The sequence below is a fragment of the Carcharodon carcharias genome, chromosome 37, assembly GCF_017639515.1.
Source record: "Carcharodon carcharias isolate sCarCar2 chromosome 37, sCarCar2.pri, whole genome shotgun sequence".
Classification (NCBI taxonomy): domain Eukaryota; kingdom Metazoa; phylum Chordata; class Chondrichthyes; order Lamniformes; family Lamnidae; genus Carcharodon; species Carcharodon carcharias.
Window position 1 is genome coordinate 1,616,562 of NC_054503.1, and position 26,592 is coordinate 1,643,153.

The following is a 26,592-nucleotide window of genomic DNA, read 5'->3' on the forward strand; positions in this document are numbered from 1 at the left end:
TCCCTCCCACACCTTCAAAATTCACTCCGTCCACCACCTTCAACACTCACGCCCTCCACCACCTTCAAATCTCACTCCCTCCAGCACCTTCAACACTCACTCCCTCCACCACCTTCAACACTCACTCCCTCCCTCACCTTCAACATTCACTCCCTCCACCACCTTCAACATTCACTCCATCCCACAGCTTCAACATTCAGTCCCTCCACCACCTTCAACACTCACTCCCTCCAACTTCAACATTCACTGCCTCCACCACCTTCAACATGCACTCCCACTTCCAACTTCAATACTCACTCTATTCCCCATCTTCAACACTCACTCCCTCCACCACCTTCTACATTCACTCCCTCAACCACGTTAAACACTCACTCCCTCCCCCATCTTCAACACTCACTCCCTCCACCACATCCAAAATTCACTGCGTTCACCACCTTCAAAATTCACTCCCTCCACCAGCTTCAACTCTCACGCCCTCCATAACCTTCAACATTGACTCCCTCCACCACCTTCAACACTCACCCCCTCCACCAACTTCAACATTTACTCCCTCCACCACCTTCAACTCTCAGTCCCTCCACCACCTTCAACACTCACTCTCTCCACCACCTTCAACATACATTCCCTCCACAAACTTCAACATTCACTCCCTCCCCCACCTACAACATTCACTTCCTCCAGCACTTTCAACATTCACTCGCTCCAACATCTTCAACATTCACTCCCTCCACCACCTTAAACACTTGCTCCCTCCAAAACCTTCAACACTCACTCCCTGCAACATCAACATTCACTCCCTCCAACACGTTCAACAATTACCCCCTCCACGACCTTCAACATTCACTCCCACCACCAACTTCAATACTCACGCCCTCCCCCATCTTCAACAATCACTCCCTCCACCGCCTTCAACATTCACTCCCTCGACCTCGTTCAACATTCACTCCCTCCACCACCTTCAACACTCACTCCCTCCACCACCTTCAACACTCATTCCCTACACCACCTTCAACCTTCACACCCTCCACCACGTTCAACACTCACTCCCTCCACCATCTTCAACATTCACTCCCTCCACCACCTTCAACACTTAGTCCCTCCACAACCTTCAACACACAGTCCCTCCAACTTCAACTTTCATTCCCTCCATCAACTTCAACATTCACCCCCTACACCTCGTTCAACATTCACTCCCTCCACCACCTTCATCACTCATCCCTACCCCGCCTTCAATATTCACTCCCTCCACCACCTTCAACAGTCACACCAACAATCACATTCAAATTTGATTCCCTGCTCCACCTTCAACATTCAAAACCTCCCCCACCTTCAAAATTCACTCCGTCCACCACCTTCAACACTCACTCCCTCCACCACCTTCAACACTCACTCCCTCCAGCACCTTCAACACCCACTCCCTCCACCACCTTCAACACTCACTCCCTCCCCCACCTTCAACATTCACTCCCTCCACCACCTTCAACATTCACTCCCTCCACCTCATTCAACATTCACTCCCTCCCCCACCTTCATCACTCATCCCTCACCCACCTTCAACATTCACTCCCTCCACCACCTTCAAAATTCACTCCGTCCACCACGTTCAACACTCACTCCCTCCAGCACCTTCAACACTCACTCTCTCCACCACCTTTAAAACTCACTCCTTCCTCCACCTTCAACATTCACTCCCTCCACCACCTTCAATATTCACTGCCTCCACCACCTTCAAAATTCACTCCCTCCATCAGCTTCAACTCTCACGCCCTCCATAACCTTCAGCATTGACTCCCTCCACCACCGTCAACATTCACTCCCTACGCCACCTTCAACACTCACTCCCTCCACCACATTCAACGCTCACTCCCTCCACCACCTTCAACACTCACTCGCTCCACCACCTTCGACATTCACTTCCTTCACCACCTTCATTACTCAGCCCTCCCCCACCTTCAACATTCTCTCCCCCCACCAACTTCAACACTCACACCCTCCATCACCTTCAAAATTAACTCCCTCCTCCACCTACAACATTCAATCCCTCCCCCACCTTCAACACTCACTCCCTCCAAAGCCTTCAACACTTCATCCCTCCACCACCTTCAACACTCACTCCCTCCACCACCTTCAACATTCACTCCCTCCCCCACCTTCAACATTCACTCCCTCCATGACCTTCAACATTCACTCCCTACCCGACCTTCAACATTCACCCCATCCTCCATCTTCAACATTCACTCCCTCACCCACCTACAACATTCTCTCCCTACCCCACCTTCAACATTCACTCCCTCCACCAACTTCAACGCTAACTCCCTCCACCACCTTCAAAATTCACTCCCTCCACCACCTTCAATATTCACTCACTCCACCACCTTCAAAATTCACTCCCTCCACAACCTTCAACATTCAATCCCTCCAACACCTACGACATTCATTCCCTCCCCCACCTTCAACACTCACCCTCTCCACCGCATTCAACACTCACTCCCTCCACCAGCTTCAACACTCATCCCTCCCCGACCTTCAACATTCACTCCCTCCACCATTTTCAACATTCGCTCCCTCCACCACCTTCAGCACTGATTCCCTCCACGACTGTCAACATTCACTCCCTACCCGACCTTCAACATTCACCCCGTCCTCCATCTTCAACATTCACTCCCTCCCCCACCTACAACAGTCTCTCCCTTCTCCACCCTCAACATTCACTCCCTCCACCACCTTCAACACTCACTCCCTCCACCACCTTTAAAATTCACTCCCTCCACCACCTTAAACATTTACTCCCTCCACCGCCTTCAACACTCGATCCCTCCTCCATTTCCAACATTCACTCCCTCCACCACGTTCAACATTCTCTCCCTCCACCAGCTTCAACTCTCATCCCTCCAACACCTTCAACATTCACTCCCTCCACGACCTTCAACACTCACTCCCTGCACCACATTCGACACTCACTGTCTCCACCGCCTTCAACATTCCGTCTCTCCACCACCTTCAACACACACTCCCTCCACCAACTTCAACACTCACTCCCTCCACCACCTTCAACACTCATCCCACCACCGCCTTCAACATTCATTCCCTCCACCAACTTCAACACTCACTACCTCCACCACCTTCAACATTCACTCCCTACACCAACTTCAACATTCACTCCCTCCTCCACATTGAACACTCACTCCCTCACCCACCTTCAACATTCACTCCCTCAAGCACCTTCAACACTCACTCCATCCACCACCTTCAACATTGACACCCTCCACCACCTTCAACACTTACTCCCTCCACAACCTTCAACATTCACTCCATCGATCACCTTCTACACTCACTCCCTCCACCACCTTTACACTCACTCCCTCCTCCATCTTCAACATTCAGTCTCTCCTCCACATTCATCACTCACTCCCTCACCCACCTTCAACATTCACTCCCTCAAGCACCTTCAACTCTCACTGCGACCACAACCTTCAACACTCACTTCCTCCACCACCTTCAACACTCCCTCCCTCCACCATCTTCAACACTCACACCCTCCACCACCTTCAACATTCACTCCCTCCCCATCTCCAACATTCACTCCCTCCACCACCTTCAACATTATCTCCCTCCACCACCTTCAAAACTAACTCCCTCCAGCAACTTCAACATTCACTCCGTCCTCCATCTTCAACATTCACTCACTACTACTCCTTCAACTTTCACTCCCACCCCCACCTTCAACACTCACTCCCTCCACCACCTTCAACATTCACTCCCTCCACCATCTTCAACACTCACTCCCTCCTCCACCTTCAACATTCACTCCATCCCCCATCTTCAACACTCACTCCCTCCACACCTTCAACATTAAGTCCCTCCACCACCTTCAACAGTCACTTCCTCCACCACCTTCAAAATTAACACCCTCCCCCACCTACAACACTCACTCCTTCCACCACCTTCAACACTCACTCCCTCCACCACCTTCCACATTCACTCCCTCCACCACTTTCAACATTCACTCACTCCACCACCTTAAACATTTACTCCCTCCACCGCCTTCAACACTCACTCCCTCCTCCATTTTCAACATTCACTCCCTCCACCACGTTCAACATCCACTCCCTCCACCAGCTTCAACACTCATCCCTCCACCACCTTCAACATTCACTCCCTCCACGACCTTCAACACTCACCCGCTCCACCAACTTCAACATTCACTCCCTACACCAACTTCAACATTCACTCCCTCCTCCACATTGAACACTCACTCCCTCACCCACCTTCAACATTCACTCCCTCAAGCACCTTCAACACTCACTCCATCCACCACCTCCAACATTGACTCCATCCACCACCTTCAACACTTACTCCCTCCACAACCTTCAACACTCACTCCCTCCTCCATTTTCAACATTCACTCCCTCCACCATGTTCAACATTCACTCCCTCCACCAGCTTCAACACTCATCCCTCCACCACCTTCAACATTCACTCCCTCCACAACCTTCAACATTCACTCCCTCCACCACATTCAACATTCATTCCCTCCACCAGCTTCAACACTCACTACCCCCACCACCTTCAACATTCACTCCCTACACCAACTTCAACATTCACTCCCTCCTCCACATTGAACACTCACTCCCTCACCCACCTTCAACATTCACTCCCTCAAGCACCTTCAACACTCACTCCATCCACCACCTCCAACATTGACTCCATCCACCACCTTCAACACTTACTCCCTCCACAACCTTCAACACTCACTCCCTCGATCACCTTCTACACTCACTCCCTCCACCACCTTTAGCACTCACTCCCTCCTCCACCTTCAACATTCAGTCTCTCCTCCACATTCAACACTCACTCCCTCACCCACCTTCAACATTCACTCCCTCAAGCACCTTCAACTCTCACTGCCACCACAACCTTCAACACTCACTCCCTCCACCACCTTCAACATTCACTCCCTCCACGACCTTCAACAGTCACTCCCTCCACCACATTCAACACTCACTGCCTCCACCGCCTTCAACATTCCGTCCCTCCACCACCTTCAACACTCACTCCCTCCACCAACTACAACACTCAGTCCCTCCACCAACTTCAACACTCATCCCTCCACTGCCTTCAACATTCATTCCCTCCACCAACTTCAACACTCACTACCTCCACCACCTTCAACATTCACTCCCTACACCAACTTCAACATTCACTCCCTCCTCCACATTGAACACTCACTCCCTCACCCACCTTCAACATTCACTCCCTCAAGCACCTTCAACACTCACTCCATCCACCACCTTCAACATTGACTCCCTCCACCACCTTCAACACTCACTCCATCGATCACCTTCTACACTCACTCACTCCACCACCTTTAGCACTCACTCCCTCCTCCACCTTCAACATTCAGTCTCTCCTCCACATTCAACACTCACTCCCTCACCCACCTTCAACATTCACTCCCTCAAGCACCTTCAACTCTCACTGCCACCACAAACTTCAACCCTCACTCCCTCCACCACCTTCAACAATCCCTCCCTCCACCACCTTCAAAACTCACACCCTCCACCACCTTCAACATTCACTCCATCCCCATCTCCAACATTGACTCCCTCCACCACGTTCAACATTATCTCCCTCCACCACCTTCAAAACTAACTCCCTCCAGCAACTTCAACATTTACTCCGTCCTCCATCTTCAACATTCACTCACTACAACTCCTTCAACTTTCACTCCCACCCCTACCTTCAACATTCACTCCCTCCACCACCTTCAACATTCACTCCCTCCACCACCTTCAACAGTCACTCCTTCCACCACCTTCAACATTCACTCCCTCCACCACCTTAAACACTTACTCCCTCCCCCACCAACAACTTTCACTCCCTCCACCACCTTCAACATTCACTCCCTCAACCATCTTCAACATTCACTCCCTCCTCCATCTTCAACATTCATTCACTCCACCAGCTTCAACATTCACTCCCTCCCCCACCTACAAGATTCACTCCCTCCACCACCTTCAACACTCACTCCCTCCCCCAACTTCAACATTCACACCCTCCCCCACCTTCAACATTCACTCCCTCCACGACCTTCAACGTTCACTCCCTTCACCACCTTCAACATTTACTCCCTCCAACTCCGTCAACACTCACTCCCTCCTCCATTTTCAACATTCACTCCCTCCACAACCTTCAACATTCACTCCCTCCATGACCTTCAACATTCACTCCCTCCACCACCTTCAACATTCACTCCCTCCCCCAACTTCAACACTCACTCTCTCCGCCGCCTTCAACATTCAGTCCCTCCACGACCGTCAACAGTCACGCCCTCCACCACCTTCAAAATTAACTCACTCCCCCACCTACAACACTCACTCCCTCCACCACATTCAACATTCACTCCCTCCACCACGTTCAACACTCAATCCCTTCACCACCTTCAAAATTTAATCCCTCCAACAGCTTCAACACTCACTCCCTCCTCCATTTTCAACATTAACTGCCTCCACCACCTTCAACATTCACTGCCTCCACCACCTTCAACATTCACTCCCTCCAACACCTACGACATTCACTCCCTCCCCCACCGTCAACACTAACTCCCCCTACCACCTTCAACATTCACTCCCTCCACCACCTTCAACATTCACTCCCTCCAACACCTACGACATTCACTCCCTCCCCCACTTCAACACTCACCCTCTCCACACCGTTCAAAACTCACTCCCTCCACCAGCTTCAACACTCATCCCTCCAGCACCTTCAACACTCACTCCCTCCACCAGCTTCAAAACTCACTGCCTCCCCCACCTTCAACATTCACTCCCTCCACCACCTTCAACATTCACTTCTCCCACAGCTTCAACATTCACTCCATCCACCACCTTCAACACTCACTGCCTCCAACTTCAACATTCACTGCCTCCACCACCTTCAACATTCACTCCCAACACCAACTTCAATACTCACTCCATTCCCCAACTTCAACACTCACTCTCTCCACCACCTTCAACATTCACTCCCTCAAACATGTTCAACATTCACTCCCTCCCCCATCTTCAACACTCACTCCCTCCACCACCTTCAACATTCACTGCCTCCACCACCTTCAAAATTCACTCCCTCCTCCAGCTTCAACTCTCACGCCCTCCATAACCTTCAACATTGACTCCCTCCAACACCTTCAACATTCACTCCCTACGCCACCTTCAACACTCACTCCCTCCACCACCTTCAACGCTCACACCCTCCACCACCTTCAACATTCACCCCCTCCACCACCTTCAACAGTCACTCCCTCCACCACCTTCAACACTCACTCCCTCCACCACCTTCAACACTCACTCCCTCCACCACCTTCAACATTCACTCCCTCCACCACCTTCAACACTCACTCCCTCCCCCACCTTCAACATTCACTCCCTCCCCCACCTACAACATTCACTCCCTCCACCACCTTCAACAGTCACTACCTCCACCACCTTCAACACTCACTCCCTCCACCACCTTCAACTCTCACTCCCTCCAGCACCTTCAACATTCACTCCCTCCCCCACCTTCAACATTCACTCCCTCCACCACCTTCGACATTCACTCCCTCCCCCACCTACAACACTCACTCCCTCCACCACCTTCAACATTCACTACCTCCATCTTCAACACTCACTCCCTCCACCACCTTCAACATTCACTCCCTCAACCACCTTCAACATTCACTCCCTCCGCCACCTTCAACACTCACTCCATCCACCACGTTCAACACTCACTCGCTCCACCACCTTCAACACTCACTCCCTCCACCAACTTCAACATTCATTCCCTCCAGCACCTTCAACACTCACTCCCTCCACCACCTTCAACACTCACTCCCTCCACCAACTTCAACATTGACTCCCTCCGCCACCTTCAACATTCACTCCCTCCACCACCTTCAACACTCACTCCCTCCACCACCTTCAACACTCACTCCCTCCACCACCTTCAACATTCACTCCCTCCACCACCTTCAACACTCATTCCGTCCACCACCTTCAACGTTCACTCCCTCCACCACCTTCAACAATCATTCGCTGCAACTGCTTCAACACTCACTCCCTCCACCACCTTCAACACTCACTCCCTCCACCACCTTGAACAATCACTCCCTCCACCACCTTCAACAATCACTCCCTCCACCACCTTCAACATTCACTCCCTCCACCACCCTCAACATTCACTCTTTCCAACTCCTTCAACACTCACTCCCTCCACCACCTTCAACAATCATGTCCTCCATCACCTTCTACATTCACTCCCTCCTCCATCTTCAACATTCACTCTCTCCACCACCTTCAACATTCACTCCCTCCCCCACCTACAACATTCGCTCCCTCCACCGCATTCAACACTCATCTCCTCCACCCCGTTCAACACTCACTCCCTCCACCACCTTCAACACTCACTCCCTCCCTCCACTACCTTCAACTCTCACTCCCTCCACCACCTTCAACATTCACTCCCTCCCCCACCATCAACATTCACTCCCTCCTCATCTTCAACACTCACTCCCTCCACCACCTTCAATGTCACTACCTCCACCACCTTCAGCATTCACTCCCTCCACCACCTTCAACATTTACTCCCTCCACCACCTTCAAAATTCACTCCCTCCACCACCTTCAACACTCACTCCCTCCACCACCTTCAACATTCACTCCCTCCACCACCTTCAACACTCACTTCCTCCCCCACCTTCAACATTCACTCCCTCCCCCACCTACAACATTCACTCCCTCCACCACCTTTAACGGTCACTCCCTCCACCACCTTCAACACTCACTCCCTCCACCACCTTCAACATTCACTCCCTCCCCCACCTTCAACACTCACTCCCTCCACCATCTTCCACATTCACTCCCTCCACCACCTTCAACATTCACTCCCTCCCCCACCTTCAACATTCACTCCCTCTACCACCTTCAACATTCACTCCCTCCCCACCTACAACATTCACTCCCTCCACCACCTTCAACAGTCACTCCCTCCACCTCCTTCAACATTAACTCCCTCCACCACCTTCAACATTCACCCCCTCCACCACCTTCAACACTCACTCCCTCCACCACCTTCAACACTCACTCCCTCCACCTCCTACAACACTCACTCCCTCCACCACCTTCAACATTCACCCCCTCCACCACCTTCAACACTCACTCCCTCCAGCACCTTCAACATTCACTCCCTCCACCACCTTCAACACTCACTCCCTCCACCACCTTCAACACTCACTCCCTCCACCTCCTACAACACTCACTCCCTCCACCACCTTCAACATTCACTCCGTCCACCACCTTCAACATTCACTCCCTCCCCCACCTACAACAATCACTCCCTCCACCACCTTCAACACTCACTCCCTCCACCACCTTCAACATTCACTCCCTCCACCACCTTCAACACTCACTCCCTCCACCAACTTCAACACTTACTCTCTCCACCACATTCAACACTCACTCCCTCCACCACCTTCAACATTCACCCCCTCCACCTCCTTCAACAATCACTCCCTCCTGCACCTTCAACGCTCAATCCCTCCACCACCTTCAACACTCACTCCCTCTACCACCTTCAAAATTCACTCCCTCCACCACCGACGCACAGTAGCAGCATTGTTTGTACCATCTACAAGATGCACTGCATCAGCTCACCAAGGCTCCTTCGACAGCAACCCACGACCTCTACCATCTAGAAGGACAAGGGCAGCAGACACATGGGAACACCCCCTCCTGGAAGTTACCCTCCAAGCTGTTCACTATCCTGACTTGGAACCAGATCGTGCATCCCTTCGCTGTCACTGTAACAAATTCCTGGAACTCCCTTCCTAACGGCGCCATGGGTTTGTCAATCAGGGGTGGGGAACCATCAGCCTGCGGGGGGGCAGCATGTGGCCTCTGTGCACTTTTTCATCCGGCCCGTGGTGAGATTTGAAAAGATATATCAGAGATAGCAACTCATACGTGAATAAGTATAAAACGAAGATAGACATATCAGAGACCCCTCCCACAATGAAACCTCCTCTGAGTTTAACAGTGAAGGCGAGTTCAGACTGAGCCATCTTTTTATTCTTCACCCACGGAATGTGGGCATCACTGGCTAGGCTGGCATTCATTGCCCATCCCTAATTGCCCCAGAGGGTGTTGAGGGTCTGGAAAGCGCTGCCTGGGAGGGTGGTGGAGGTGGGTTGCCTCACATCCTTTAAAAAGTACCTGGATGAGCACTTGGCACGCCAGAACATTCAAGACTATGGGGCCAAGTGCTGGTGAATGGGATTAGGTAGGTAGGTAGGTCAGGTGTTTCTCACATGTCGGCGCAGACTCGATGGGCCAAGGGGCCTCTTCTGCACTCTGTGTGTGATTCTGTGATTCCGGCAAAGGTGGTGGCGAGACACATAAAGGTCTCCGCCAGCGGGAGTCACAGCTCCCAGTGTTCGTGGCTCTGGTTAACAGGGCAGTGGTAGGCAGGAAGTTTAGGAAGTGGCAGTAATGCAGGTTGAAGTGCCAATTACTGTAAACGGCGTAGAATCTACAGTAACTAGCTCATTAAATTAAGTTGTTTTTTATGCGTGTGTGTCTGTGTGTGTCTATGTGTGTGTGGGACCCGCGACTGATCTTGTCTGTGTGGGAGCTGCCCCTTGATAAGGTAAATGGCTCCTGTGCCTGGGTGTAGCTACACCGCGCGGACTGCAGCGGCTCAAGGTGATGGCGCGCTGCCACCTTCTCAGGGGGGGCAAATAGGGACGGGCAACGAGCGCTGGGCCCAGCCAGTGACACCCCACGCCCTGGGAATGAACAGTTCAAACTGCAAACCAGTCACGGGGCGAACAGCCCACGCCAGTTACAAACCGCCCGGGCCAGAGATGGGGGCCTCACAGTTTAGGTGTCGGTCAACTAAGCAACTGCTATTCATCTGCTCAACAGCATTTGCTGTCAAATTCTGTGGCTCAGACCTTCCCTCAATCTATCTGCTCAGGCACCAAACAGAACAGCACCACCCTCACCATTACTCTCTGTTTCATATCACTCAGCCAACTTTGTCACCAGGGCTGCTCCTAGAATATAATTTCATTGCTTCTTAAAAGCTCCCCATCACCAAGGTTAAACTGGGTTAAACTGACTCGTATTTTGCCGTTGGATTTATCCTTATCCCCTTTTGTAAGCTATTATACAGAGAGGTGTAGATGATATCTACAGGGAGATTGTGGTGTATGATGTAGAAAGAGTGAGAGGTGACTTGATTGAAACCTTTAAGATGCTGAGGGGTCCTGACAGGGTGGTTGTGGAGAGGGTGTTTCCTCTTGTGGGAGAATCTAGAATGAGGGGGGTCGCTGCTGAAAAATAAGGGGTCACCCATTTAAGACGGGGATGAGGAGAAACCTTTTTCTCTCAGAGGGTCATGAGTCTTTGGGACTCTCTTCCTCAAAAGGCGGTGGAAGCAGAGCCTTTGAATATTTTTAAGGCCGAGGTGGATAGGTTCCTGATAAACAAGGGGGTGAAAGGTTATCGGGGGGTTGGCGGGAATGTGGGCGCTGAGGTCACAATCAGGTCAGCCGTGATCTTATTGGATGTCGGAGCAGGCTCGAGGGGCCGAGTGGCCTCACTCCTGCTCCTAATTCGTATGTTCATATGTTGGTAATATGACCGGACTAGTAATCCAGAGGCCCAGATGCTGGAGGTGTGGGAGAGGCAGTAGCATAGTGGTATTGTCACTGGGCTAGTACTCCCGAGACCCAGTGTAATGCTTTGGGGGACTGGGGTTCAAATCCCACCCTGGTTGATGGTGGAATTTGAATTCAATAAAAATCTTGAATTCCAAGTCTGATGATAACTATGAAACCATAGCCCAATTGTTGTAAAAACCCATCCTGTTCACTACTGCCCTTTAGGGAAGGAAATCTGGCCTCCATGTGACTTCTGACCCACAGCAACATGGTTGGCTCTTACCTACCCCTTGAGCAAGCCACTCAATTCAAGGGCAATTAGAGATGGGTAGCTAAATGCTGGGCCTTGCCAGCAACATCCACATTAAAGCAAAAAGAATATTTAACTTACACATATACACTGCCAGTCTCTTCTCATACTCTCTCTTTGCTTCTCCTGTTTCCTTTGTTCACTTCCCCTCTGAACTTTGCATATTATCAGCCTGGCATTTGTCACACACACCCTTTCTCTGCTTTACCTTACTCTCTATCTCTTTCATTGTCCGGTGGTGGGGGAGGGGATTTGCTTGCCCCTCCCTCTCCCCATTTGCAGAAGGTACCCCATCCTGTGTCCAATCTCCCTCCTCCTTAAAGGCAGCCCGTCGCTCAACGGCAGGGCTTTTATTCGCTATTCTTACTCGTTCACCCGTAGGCCGTGGGCATCGCTGCCAAGGCTGGCACTTATTGCCCGTCCTTAGTTGCTGGAGTAGGTGGTGGTGGTGGGCCCTGTTCTGAAAAGCCAATCGATGCGAAGTGGGGTGGTGGGGTGAAAGGTTATTGGGGGTCGGCGGGAGACGTGGGGTTGAGGGTCACGATCGGATCAGCCGAATGGCCTACTCCCTGCTCCCTCATCCGAATGTTCGTCGTGTCGCTGGGCCCACGACAGAGAGTCAGCCGCGTTGGTGGGGGACGGGAATCACATAGCGTCCCAGGCCGGGTAAGGTTGGCAGGCCTCCCTTCCTAAGGGCCCAATGGCAAACCAGTCGGTTGGGGGGGGGGTGCGGTTTATTTGCATGACAACCTGGCAGCTTTGCGGTTATTCCTTTCAAATCGAGGCCAGCCTTTGCATTGACAGGTTTTTAAAACTGAATTCACTGAGTCCTCCAATCAAGTGGCAGTGGGGGGATGAGAACTCATGTTCTCTGGATCATGAGCCCAGGCCAGAGGATATCGGGATCAGTTTTCACCCAGTCCGCTGCAGGTTGTGGCACAGGCTTAGCAGTGGGAAGCAGGAGTGGCTCCCAGTTACAGCTCACAATCCCTTACCTGTCTCTTCACCAACTAGTAAAGGGTACAGCAGCACAGAGCGAAACCCATCTCCGTGAGGTGGGCCTCATCTTTCCCTTCACTGTGATACTTGAGAATGACCAAGTGCTTGCAGGGGTAGTAACAGGCCGTTCGGCCCAACAGATCCCTGCCGACGTTTAAGCCCCACAGGAGGCCCCCCTCCCATCTCTGCGTCATCTCGCTCCCGTCGACATATCCTCCCGTCCCAAGCGTGGTCGGGCGCGCCAGTCTGAGGCTCCGCGAGAGAATGGGCCAAAACGCTCATCCTCACCCGCTCGCCTGACATCGCACGACCGGACCAGCTCCCGCAGCACGAGTCATCAGAAGCACGAGCAGCCGCAATGGAGTTTTACCAGCAATATTTCTGTTCCTCGTGTGTTGCCGAGAAAAGAAACACATTTGTCAGAACATTTTGTCTTGCACTCATCCTAGGACAGCTACGCAAGATAAGCCAACAGTAAAGGGAACAACAATTTATACCACATGAGAAGAGAGCGCAATAAGTGGACTCTGATTCATAGAGGCGTTGATACAGACAATGCAGCAGGGAGCAGTAAACTGTTAACAGCCAAGCTTTCGGTTCAAATTCAAACCAAGCAGGTCGACTCTGATTGGTCGAGGCATTGTCGTGAGGAATGAACCAGGGAATGGCTGTCCCGCCAGGCTTTTGTTTAGTTGGAAGAGGCGCAATGAATGGACATGGTCCTTCTGTCTGCGAAGGACAGGGCCCTGAGTGTGACTATATGTGGCTTCTGTTTCTATTGGTTTTGGTTGATTAATACAGATGTTGGTTTTGGTTGATTAATACAGATGTTGGTTTTGGTTGATTAATACAGATGTAAGATATGTATTTGTTTCCCAGAAGAAGATTAGTGCGATGATTTTATAACACATATTAACATGTTTCAAGCGAATGTGTTCTTTTGTAGCATTAATGTTTATAATATGAAAATGACTACACTTTGGGTTCTGGTATGAATTAATAATTGACTTGTGATATTTAATAAAAACATGCAAAATTATTGCAGTCAGCAGAAAAAAAAGCGCCAGAATATTTATAGTTTCCGTTGAGTTGCCATTGAGGCCGTTGGCGTCCCTGCATCTGAGCTCCGGGTTTGAGTTCCACTCCAGGACTTGATAGCCGGATAACCCGGCCAAACAGGTTGATTGTGAACCCTTCCAGCACAAGCCAATGGCAGCTGGTAAGAGGGGGAGAGACTCCTGGTCAGCCACGCGATGGAGCCTCTCCCATAGCTATCCATAGATCCAGACTACAATACACAACACACATGAAAAAGCGCATGTTCGAGGGGCAATTAGGGATGGGCAGCAAATGCTGGCCTTGCCAGTGATGCCCAGGATTTGCAGGATTCTCTGGAAAAAGCTGGGGGCACAGGTCACATCAACTTGGAGCAGGAATTTGCACCACCATTCGATAAAGATCATGGCTAATCCGATTGTGAGCTCAACTCCACTTCCCTTATACCCTTTGACTCACTTGACAGTGAGTCAGGTCATCTTATTTGGGCTCCACCACAGACTCTGATCCCCAGGCAGTTGACAGTCAAGAATATAAATTGGACAGTGCTATCAACAGGCTAGCACAAGTGAGACAGGCTGAATGGCCTCCCAAGGCAGGAGAGAAGGTGAGGGCAGTCTTGTGGTGGTCATCTTAACAAACTTGAAACAGAGGTTGTCATCTCGTTACCCCTTCCCCTTCCCGCCACTTACACACACACACACACTCTCATACGCACACACGGGCACACACACACTCACACATACACACACACACTCACGCACACACACACACAGATGCACACTCACATACACACACGTTCATGTACATACACACACACACTCATGCACACACACACATACACACACACACACACATGCACACCCACATACACACACGTTCATGTACATACACACACACACTCACGCACACATACACACACACACACATTCATGTACACACACACACATACATGCACACATACACACACACATACACGCACACACACACATTCATGTACATACACACATACATACACACACACTCACACACACACATACACGCACACACACACACACATTCATTTGCATGCGCACGTACACACACACATCTGCGCACACATTCAAGTACATGCACACACCCACACATACACGCTCACACTCTCACACGTACATGTGCATGCACATGTGTACACAAACACAGACACATGCACACACATTCATGTGCATGCACACATACACACACACACATATACACATGTGCACACTCACACAGACACAGGCAAAGATATGCACACATACACACTCATACTCACACACACACACACACACACACACACACACACAAAAACAGTTACATGTCTCACACAATTGGTTTCACTGCTATTTTCCATGCACCTGAAGTATTTTAAAATCATTGCTCATTTGTCTAGTGCTTTGCAATCATTCAGGGAGAAATAAATACTCAATTGTGCCATAGTTATTAGCGGAAATAGCATCAAATTATTCTGATGGGAGGTTAGATTTGCTTTGGCTAATGAGTTGTATTTGAACTAATCCTGCTTAGCCCTGCCATGCATCGCCTGATGAGGAGGTGCCAATTCTTCCTTTTTACACCAACTGTCGCCATTCTTCGACCTGACTGTCCGCGCTTGATGTGGGCTATTCGACCGCGAGAGCCATCGCGCCGGCCACACGAGCCTTGCTTGCTTTGCCTCCCTGTAACGCGGTGCAGCCGAGGGACAACTCCTGGGCTCTGACCGCCACCTAGTTTGAGATTAGCAAACTCTTGCGGCAGAACAGCTGAGCCTAAGAGTCCCCCGGGGCTTTATAAATTCGACGCGTGCACGGCGAGCCAGCAGAGGTGACGAGGTAGCGAGCTGATCGAGGCGCTTAGGGGTCGATAGGGATGGCAGAGAAGGAACCTTAAAATAAAAAGAGAAAGTGCTGGCAAGACTCAGCAGGGGTTAAGGTTTCGAGTCCAATGTGAGTCTTCTTCAGAGCTCGGGTGGGGGGGGGGGGAGGGGGGGTAGGTAGGGACGTGATGGGGGTTTCAAACAGGGGTGGGGGAGGGGCAGGCAGAAGGGAGGGGGAGACTAAACGACAAAGGGAACGTGGAGCACCAGAGAAAGGGGGCGGCAATGATAGGGTGAAAGACTTAGTTACACGAGGGGACATGTTTAGCGGCATTTTTAAGTTATTTTAAAATTAAATTCCTCCCTAAGTCTCCATCTCCCCGAGGCAGCTCCGTGCCTCAGGGGGATTATGCGGCGGACGCTCGCGTGCAGGGTCGAAGGTCGTGCTCGCCCGGCTGTCCCTCTTTCCAGCCCCCCCCCTCCACCCCTGCTGAGCGCTGCCGCACTCCGGGCAGGCCTCAATTGTCCCACCAGCGTGAAAATCGCCTTCCGGGCCCCAGTGACGGATAGAGGTCCAGCTTCCCCATCACCCTCCCACCACCCCCCCACCTCTGCCCGACGAGGGCAAAGTTCTGCCCCCCTCGGCCCGCATCATGGGGCAGTGTCGAAAGGGAGCAGAGGACGTAAAACAATGCAGGGTGACAGAGGCAGTGACAAAGACAGACAAAACGGAAGCCTTATGGGATACTTGCCTTTATTAGCCGAGGCATAGACTGTATAAGCAAGGAGGTTATGTTGGAGCTGCAGAAAACGCTGGTTAGGCCACAGCTAGAATATTATGCGCAGTTCTGGTCACCACACTATAGGAAGGATGTGATTGCACTGGAGAGGGTGCAGAGGAGATTCACCAGGATGTTGCCTGGGCTGGAGCGTTTCAGCTATGAAGAGAGACTGGACAGGCTGGGGTTGTTTCCCTTAGAGCAGAGAAGGCTGAGGGGGGAACCTGATAGAGGTAAATAACAATAGGAGGGGCACAGATAGGGTGGATAGGGAGAAACCTTTCCCCTTAGCGGAGGTATCAATAACCAGGGGGCATAGATTTAAGGGAAGGGGCAGGAGGTTTAGAGGGGATTTGAGGGAAAATGTTTTCACCCAGAGGGTGGTTGGAATCTGGAACTCTCTGCCCGAGGGGGTGGTAGAGACAGGAACGCTCACAACATTTAAGAAGCATTTAGATGAGCAGTTGAAACGCTGTAGCATCCAGGGCTAGGGGCTAAGTGGTGGAGAATGGGATTAGAATAGACAGGGGCTTGATGGCCAGCACAGACACGATGGGCTGAAGGGCCTGTTCCTGTGCTGTATAACTCTGTGACTCTAATCTATCCATGGGGAGGCAGTGGTGTAGTGGTTTTGCCACAGGGCTAGTATTCCAGAAACAGAAATAGCTGGGAAAAACTCACCAGGTCTGACACCATCTGTGGAGGGGAAGACAGGGTTAACCTGTCGAGTCTGTATGACTCTTCATCAGAACTGAAGAGAAATAGAAATGAGGTGAAATATAAGCTTTAAGTTTAAGGGGGGGAGGGGGGGGGGAGGGGGGTGCGGAGGGGGGTGGGACAGGTGGATAGAGGATAGTATTCCAGGATCTCTGGGTTCAAATCCTGCTACAGCAGATGGTGGAATTTGAATTCAATAGAAATCTGGATTTAGAAGTGGTGACTATGAAACCATTGTCGATTGTCGTAAAAACCCATCTGGCTCACTAATGTGAGAAGGAAATCTGCCCTCCTTACTCGGTCTGGCCTACACGTGACTGTGGTCGATTGATTCTTAAATGCCCCTCTGAACAAGAGCAACCAATGCTGGCCTAGCCAGCGATGCCCCCATCCAATGAATAGGGAAATAAAGGTGTCCCTTGTGAGGCAGCAAGGTTCGGGGGATGGACTTGCGTCGGCTCCAGAAGCCCCCTGCCCCACCCCCCCCCCCCCACCGCCGTTACTCGCCTAAGAGGCCCAAGTGGCCAGCGCCGGCAGGCAATTCGGCCGCAGCGGCATCGCAGTGAAGACTAATCCAAGATCCGCGCGGGCGCACTTGCACTAAGGGGTTTGGCTGGCTGGTGACCAGTGTGATTCTCCCTCTCCTCGCTCCCCACCCCCCCACCACCACCCCCCACCCCCCCACCCCCCCACCCGGCTTCTGGGTTTCCCAGGCCTCAGAAACCACTCGAAACTGGAGCACACACACACACACACACACACACACACCGAGCGGGCCTGGGCCTGACAGCCTCTCTCCCAGACCCGAATCATTACAGCCCAAAATGCCACCGGCCGAGACGTCATGGGATTCGCTGGGAGAAGAGAAGCTGGAGCGCCCCGTTAATTAAATTTTTTTTTTTAAAGGAATAAAGGTAGGGATAACATCACTTATCACTGGAGCAGCACATCATCAAAGATTCAGGCGAGGCAGATAATGAGAAAGAAAGTGCGTGTGTTAAGCATTTATTTACCTGAAGGAACGTCAGTTCTAATTTATATAGTCAGAACCTCGTACTCAGTGTGCCAATGCACTTTGCACTAATCCAGTTAGTGAGCCGATCCACTTCAAATACTGCAAGGCCCAAGGCTTCGGGATAATAAATTGGTTATTTTTTTTTTAATGAACTTTTGTCGGCACCTGTACCGCGTTGTGAGCTAATCGAAATTGCTGGTCTTAGCCCCCTCAGCGACTCAGTGTTATCAGGGAGGCGAGGGTCGGAGGCTGAAGTGTGGGGGGTGCGGGGTTGGGGGGGGGTGGGTGGGATGGTGGGCGAGCGCTGGAAAGGCTCAGGGATCGAGGAGCGTTTCCGGGCCTGGGCCCCCCCTTACTCGCTCATCCGTCCGCCCGCGATGCCGGGCCTTGCGCCCGCTGGGGGTTATCCCGGCGTTCCCTGCTTCCGGTTTCAGCGCACGGCGCTCCCTGGGTCGGCTTTGAACTGTGAGGCCCAGTCTCGCCGAGGCTTCCATCTGAGCCGGGGAGGGAGGGGAATTTTGTTCCCCGCTCAGGGTTGGGGGGGTCCGTGGGCCTGTGGAGCTCTCTTCACCACCGCCCCCCCCACCCCCTCCTCCCCCAACCAGACAGCGGTGGGGGGGCTGGGTCAATGAATATTCCTTCAGGCAGAGGTAGATGGATTCTTGACCGATGAAGGGGGGAAGGTGGGGTGGGAGGTGGGGGGTTGGGGGGGTGGGATGGGAGGCGGGTGGGATGGGAGGCGGGGAGGTGGGGTGAGAGGTCGGGGGGTGGGGGTGGGGTGGGAGGTGAGGAGGTGGGGTGAGAGGTTGGGGGGTGGGGGTGGGGTGGGAGGCGGGGAGGTGGGGTGAGAGGTCGGGGGTGGGGGTGGGGTGGGAGGCGGGGAGGTGGGGTGAGAGGTCGGGGGGTGGGGGTGGGGTGGGAGGTGAGGAGGTGGGGTGAGAGGTTGGAGGGTGGGGGTGGGGTGGGAGGCGGGGAGGTGGGGTGAGAGGTCGGGGGTGGGGGTGGGGTGGGAGGCGGGGAGGTGGGGTGAGAGGTCGGGGGGTGGGGGTGGGGTGGGAGGTGAGGAGGTGGGGTGAGAGGTCGGGGGTAGGGGTGGGGTGGGAGGCGGGGAGGTGTGGTGAGAGGTCGGGGGGTGGGGGTGGGGTGGGAGGCGGGGAGGTGGGGTGAGAGGTCGGGGGGTGGGGGTGGGGTGGGAGGCAGAGAGGTGGGGTGAGAGGTCAGGGGTGGGGGTGGGAGGTGAGGGGGCGTGGGGTGAGGTGGGGGGTTGCGGGGGGGTGGGATGGGAGGCGGGGAGGTGGGGTGGGAGGTGAGGGGTGGAGGGGTAGGCAGGAATGCGGAGGTGGGGCCACACAGACAGGTGGGGGCCGTGATCTCACTGAACAGCGGAGCAGGCTCGAGGGGCCGAGCGGCCTCACTCCCGCTCCCGGTGCGTGCGCTCGCGTGGATTCTCTGCCGCCCGGGGAGTGGGGAGGGGGGAGGCGGGGGGAGACACTCCAGTCTTGGCCGGCAAGGGGCGATGCAGGCTGGGGTGGAGGGGTGTCAGGAACGTGCTGCAGCCCCGTTGACGGTCAGGCCTGCATTTGTATAGCGCCATTCGCAACCTCAGGGCAGCTTTCTCGGCACTTCGCAGCCTTTGAAGCGTCTTAACGGCCGCCATGCAGAAAGCGTGGCAGCCAATTTGCGCGCAGGCAGCTCCCACACACGGCAACGCGATAAACAGCGCGGTTTCTAATTCAGCCATGTCGGCTGGGGGATAAATATTGGCTGGGGACACCAGGGAGAACTCCCCACTCCCCGCCACCCACCCCCACCCCCCCTCTCTTCTTCCAACAGGGGCAACGCTATCTTTTGCACCCACCTGAGAGGGCAGACCTGGCCTGCGCTCAATGCCAAGCCCAAAGTCAGGCACCTCCAGCAGTGCAGCACCCTCTGAAGTGCCAGCCAAGATTGCGCTGTTAAGCTCATGAAAGGGGATTTGAATCCACAGCCCGCTGGCTTAGAGGCGAGGTTTCCCCCCCCGCACCACTGCTGGTGCCAGCGAGGTAGACGAGGATTCTGACTGATGTGAGCCAGCAAGGCTTCTACGATCGCCAATGCCTGAAGTCTCTTGGAGAAGCTGCACCAAGCATTTTCCACCAATCGGGGGAAGAGGCACAGCCAAATTGTCCCCGGCAATGAGGAGGCTGGGGCCAAATGAAAGCCACTTGACTCAACCCCCTCCCCCTTGGCGTTCCTCTGGGGGTGTCGGGACGGTTCTGGGACTGTTTACCCGGTGATATATTATTTACTGCATGGAAACAAGCCATTTGGCCCAGCCAAAGGCTCCCTCGATAGCCCCTTCCAAACCCGCCACCTCTACCACCTAGAAGGACGAGGGCAGCAGACACATGGGGAACACCACCCACCTGCAAGTTCCCCTCCAAGCCACTCACCATCCTGACTTGGAAATATATCGGCCGTTCCTTCATTGTCGCTGGGTCAAAATCCTGGAACTCCCTCCCTAACAGCACGGTGGGTGTACCTACACCACATGGACCGCAGCGGCTCAAGAAGGCGGCTCACCCCCACCTTCTCAAGGGGGCAATTAGGGGCGGGCAATAAGTGCTGGGCCCAGCCAGTGACGCCCACATCCCGTGAATGAATAATGAAAATCAGGTCCTTGCCACACAAGCCTCCTCAAACCCCGTCTTCGTCTCACCCCAACACCGTAACCTTCTGTTCCTTTCTCCCTTGTGTGTTTACCCCTCTTCCCCCTTAGATAGTTCTGAAACAGGCCATTCGGCCCAACTGCTCCTTGCTGGTGTTTATGTTCCGCGCGAGCCTCCTCCCATCACCATGTCCTACTCTTCCTTTCTCCCTCATGTGTTTGTCCAGCTTCTCCCTTGGACCGTTCACCTCAACCACTCCCTGTGGGAGCAAGTTCCACATTCTCCCCACTCCCCCGGGGTAAAGAAGTTTCTCCTGAATCCCCGATTGGATTTGCCGGCGATTGTCTTATCTCCTTGAGCCCACCTTGCCTTCAACGTCCTATCTACATTCATCCCATCAAATCCCTGCATCGTGTAAACGACCCCCATCCAATCTTCGCTTTACGACAGGCAAGAGGCTCAAGCCATTCAATCTCCCCGGACAGGTAAAAGCCCCTCAGCTCCGGCACCATGCTGGTACCTGGCCCCGTTTGCCCCGGTCCTTCAGCGCAAGGGGCAAAGAGTCGTCCTTCGATCCTGACCCGTGCCAACAGGAACCAACCTCCCCTCCCTCCCACCGAGGCTAATCTAGCCAGTGTGCCAAGCCCTTCACCCCCGTTCAAGGGCGGAGTTTTACAGCCCTATCATGGCGAGCCGCTCGAAAAGTCCTTTGACTTTGGCGGGAATGGAAAATTCCTAATCCCTAAAATTCCGGCCGGAGAGCCTCCTGGGAGCTTCCGGAGTTTCCGAGCTGGTTTCTACCCCTTCTCGCTCTCACTCGTGGCAGAACCCAAGTGGAGTGGCGGGGCGGGGAGGGGTGCGGAATAAGTTGTTTCATGAGCTGTTGTGATGTGGGACGTGCAGCCTGAAAGGGCAGGTTCGATAGGAACTTTCGAAGGCTGGGGGTGTGGGGGTGGAAATCGGATAACTACTCGAAGGAGTGGAGGGGGGAGGGGGGGGCGCGGTTGGAAACGTATAGGGCAATGGGGAATGGGAAGGAGGTGGGAGGCTGGAATTAATTGGCCAGCTCTTTTGAGATAATGGACGTGCCTCGCGCCCGGATGGGGCACACTCCACGGGTCTAAGCTCGGAGGAGTTGGCGAGGGCTACATGGGCATTCCAACATTACCGAGGAGCGTGGGTGCGGTGGGTGGGAAACTCCTGACGGAAACAGGACATTGGTTCAGGTGATAAGTAACGGGTGGAAGAATTGCACCAGCTGAGGTTGCAATGAGTCCAAACAGCATCGTATCTAGGCTCTGAAGCGTTGCTGCACACTTCTCAATTCAACACTCTCCTCTTAGTCAGTAAATTCGTACTATGTGCTTTGTCAAGCATTGCTGCATTTCTCTTGGCCTCGTTCTCTTGTCTCTGTCTGGAAATGAAATATACCAGAGGAGACAACGCACATTTGCAATAAAAAATGGGCAAAGGACGAGCCCTTCATTCCCTGAACCTCATCTTAATCCATCAGTGCAGCTTCATTACTGCTGCTTTAGTGCTGCCGTGAAAGGTTCCACTTTGTTTCTCTTTATTGCATCACTGGGGACACAGTTTTCCAGGTTTGGGCAAGAGATGCAGAGGAGGGGGGGATGTGAGGAGGAACTTTTTTGATGCAGCGAGCGGTAATGACCCGGAACTCCCTGCCCATGAGCGGGGTGGAAGCGAAGACGATGGATGATCTCAAAGGGAAATTGGATGGGCACTCGAGGGAAATAAACTTGCAGGAGTAGGGGGATAGGGCGGGGTGTGTGGGAATTGGACTGACTGGATTGGTGTGCAGAGAGCCAGCATGGACTCAGTGGACCGAATGGCCTCCTTCTGTGCTGTAATGACGTTATAGTTCAATTTGACAAGGCTTGTTTCACACACACACACACACACACACGCACACACACTCTCACACACACTCTTACACATTTCACACACACTCTTACACTCTTCACACACACACACCCTTACATACACACACACACACACACACACACGCACACACACTCTCACACACACTCTTACACCTTTCACACACACTCTTACACTCTTCACACACACACCCTTACATACACACTCACACACACGCACACACACTCTCACACACACTCTTACACATTTCACACACACTCTTACACTCTTCACACACACACCCTTACATACACACACACACACACACGCACACACACTCTCACACACACTCTTACACATTTCACACACACTCTTACACTCTTCACACACACACACCCTTACATACACACACACACACACACACACACGCTCTCTTTCACACACATACAGACACACACACACACCCTCACACACTCTTACACTCTTCACACACACACACTCTTACATACACAGACACACACACGCTCTCTTTCACACACACACACACACACACACACACACTGTCTCACTCAGACATGCGCACACACACACACATCATCACAACACAAACACTCACATACATGCACATAAACACACACACACAAACACACACACATACACACACATTCACACATGACATAAACACACACATGCAATTGAACTACAAACAGGACAGCGATGTAAAATAATGCACATAAACACTTGCCTGTGCGATTTACCTACACAACCAGACTATGTTACAAATTCTAGTGCCGTTGAATTACATGACAGCGAATTGGATCTATCAGCCCTGGACCCTCCATTTAATGTTACATTGGATTACGACACATCAGTACCTGATCTGAAAAATACAAGCCTCCCTTGTAAAACTGCCTGTCCGAGGGTCCCACCAACCTCCTGCACTTTAAACTTGTGGATATCTATCAGTGAGAGGGAGAGATTTATTAAAGGGCAGTGCAGCCTCTTTAACCCTCAGCTCGAGCTTCCAGATTTACACACGCAATGCTCTCCCTTCACCTCCTTTGTGGCAGGCTGACCCTTCACCCTCCCCTTGCTGCCGCAAGGATGCCTCGCCGCAGGCGGCTATTTAACCATGGGGGCTTCACGGCCACAGCCAGGTCTACCCTCGCCCTATCTTCAGCCCGCCCTTTGCCGCCCTCGCCCTCCGGGGAGGTGGTGGGCACTGGAGACGGGCTGAGACCGATGTCGCTGTCGAAGGCCGCAGGGTGGGTCAGCTACAGGGTGGGGGTGGGGGGGGGGGGAGGGGGAGGATGTTTCCATTAGTAGGAGAGACCAGGACCTGAGGGCACAGCCTCAGAGTAAAGGGAAGACCTTTTAGAACAGAGATGAGGAGAAACTTCTTTAGCCAGAGAGTGCTGAATCTATGGAATTCATTGCCACAGAAGGCTGTGGAGACCAGGTCATTGAGTGTATTTAAGACGGAGATAGATAGGTTCTTGATTGGTGAGGGGGTCAAAGGTTACGGGGAGAAGGCGGGAGAATGGGGTTGAGAAACCTATCAGCCATGATTGAACGGCGGAGCAGGCTCGATGGGCCGAAGGGCCTCATTTCTGCTCCTCTGTCTTATGGCCTACGGCAGGGCCTGTCACCCGATGGGGTGTGGGTTGCTCCTTCGTTCACGGGCCACGGTTTATTAGCCCCGTCCCCAGCTGCCCTGGCCCAGAGGGGGCAGCTGAGAGTCAGCCACATCCGCTGCGGGGTCTGGAGTCACGTGTCGGCCCAGGCCGGGGGCAAGGAGGGCAGATTTCCTTCCCCTGAAGGGGACCTTAGCGAACCAGATGGGGTTTTGACGACAATCGGCGATGGTTTCTCGGTCAGCCTCAGACTTGTAGTTCCAGATCGTTGTCGAACGCCAATTTCACCACCGGCCCTGGTGGGATTCGAACCCGGGTCCCCCCCACCGGAGCATTAATCTAGCCCAGTGGCAATAACACGATGCTGCCGCCTTCCTCCCCCTGTGCCACCCGTATGGGGGCTAAAGCTTATGCGGCCATGATTGAATGGCGGAGCAGACTCGATGGGCCGAATGGCCCAAGTTCTGTCGCCTCCTGGGGATGGGGAGGGTCAGGGGGAGGGGGATGGGGAGGGGGCCACCCCGTTTTGCCTTCCCTGCCGACCCCCTTTTGCACCTCTTTCTCTCTCTCTCTCTCTCTCTCTCTCCTCATGGACCCCCCTCACCCCGCCCCGGGCCTACACTTAACCTCACTCACCCGCGGCCCGAGTCGCTCCGCGGTCCTGGTCCTCCGGCCCCTGCCCTTCCGGCAGCGGCCACCACCACCCTCCACCTTTCTGGCCTCGCCACTGCCTGATTGGCTTCCTCAGCACCCCCCCTCCCCAGGAAGAGGCAGCGCCGGTCACTCGCTGGCCCTCCAGCCAACAGGCGAGAACCCCTGACACCTCCACAAGAGCCAACTAGCTCAAGAGGTTGCCGATTGCAGCGAGACGTGGTCCGTGCTCCTGGACTTGGGGGCAAGGCTTTGTCCAGCTGCCTTGGGTGGTCTTTACAAAGTATTGCATCCTCCTTCCTCAGCGCACGCACGCACACACACACGTTCACAGGCCATTCGGCCCATCTACTCCATGCTGGTGTTTATGCTCCACTCAAGCTTCCTCTCAACCACACCAACCCCCCCCCCACTTCATCTCAACCGACCGCCACGACCTTCTAGTGCCCAACCAGTGCCAGGCAATGACCAACTCCAACAAGAGAGAATCCAAGCATCGCCCCTTGACGTTCAACGGCATTACCATCGCTGAATCCCCCCACTGTCAAGATCCCAGGGTGGGGGGGGTGGGGGGTTACCGCTCTATTCCTCTCTCCGTCGTGTGTTTATCCCAGTTCCCACTGATCACCCCCCCAACACCTTGCGGGAGCCAGTCCCACCCCCTCCCTGCCCTCGGGGTAAAGACGTTCTCCTCCCGAGTTCCGGATCGGATTGATTCGCCACTCGTCTTACAACGAAGGCACCCACCCGCCTCTCGACCCTCCACCCCCCCAACTTAAGTCCTGGTCCCGCTCGCGAGTGGAAACACCTTCTCCGCGTTGACCCTATCGAACCCTTTTGGATAACGTTAAAGGCTTTCATCTCAGACTCCCCAACGCCCGCCCCCCCCAATCATCTCACCCCCACCCCACCACCCCCCACAACACCACCCCCCCCCCGCTCCCCTCCCCAACCCCAGCTCTCAGTCCTCTCGTCCGCTACGCCAGGGGCAGAAAATTAACACTTGGCACCACGGGCAGGGGCACCAGACGTGCCGGAGTGCGGAATGAAGCGCGTTGGCGTCGGCCGAGTGTGCAGGGGTCAGCCCTCGCTCTCGCTACAGTCAGGCCAGCCGGTGCACCCACAACTTAAAGGGCCCGTCGAGGCCACTAAACAACGGCACCGGACCGTTCACCGCCCTTTCAACCCGACGGTCGGCCGGGGCAGGTGAAAAATGCCGAGCAGCCTTGACGTTTTTTTTTTCTTGGTTTCGGGACACCTGGTCCACGGGCGGGATGGAGCTTCCCCTAACGCAAGTCGAAATCGCATAAGAATTTAACACCTGGGTTAAAAAAAACATTCCCCCTGCTCGTACGACAGACTCGCGTGAG

General features: G+C 53.4%; 1 protein-coding gene across 2 annotated transcripts in view; it reads right to left on the reverse strand.

The window, feature by feature from the left end:
* Nucleotides 1-26,592, reverse strand: part of LOC121272973 (neurexin-2-like) — a 2,565,635-nt gene that overhangs the window by 1,447,442 nt on the left and 1,091,601 nt on the right. For both annotated transcript variants that reach the window (XM_041179880.1, XM_041179879.1), the window contains exon 18: nt 25,347-25,364. In XM_041179880.1, coding sequence (XP_041035814.1) covers nt 25,347-25,364 — 18 coding nt within the window. The remainder of the gene's footprint in view (nt 1-25,346; nt 25,365-26,592) is intronic.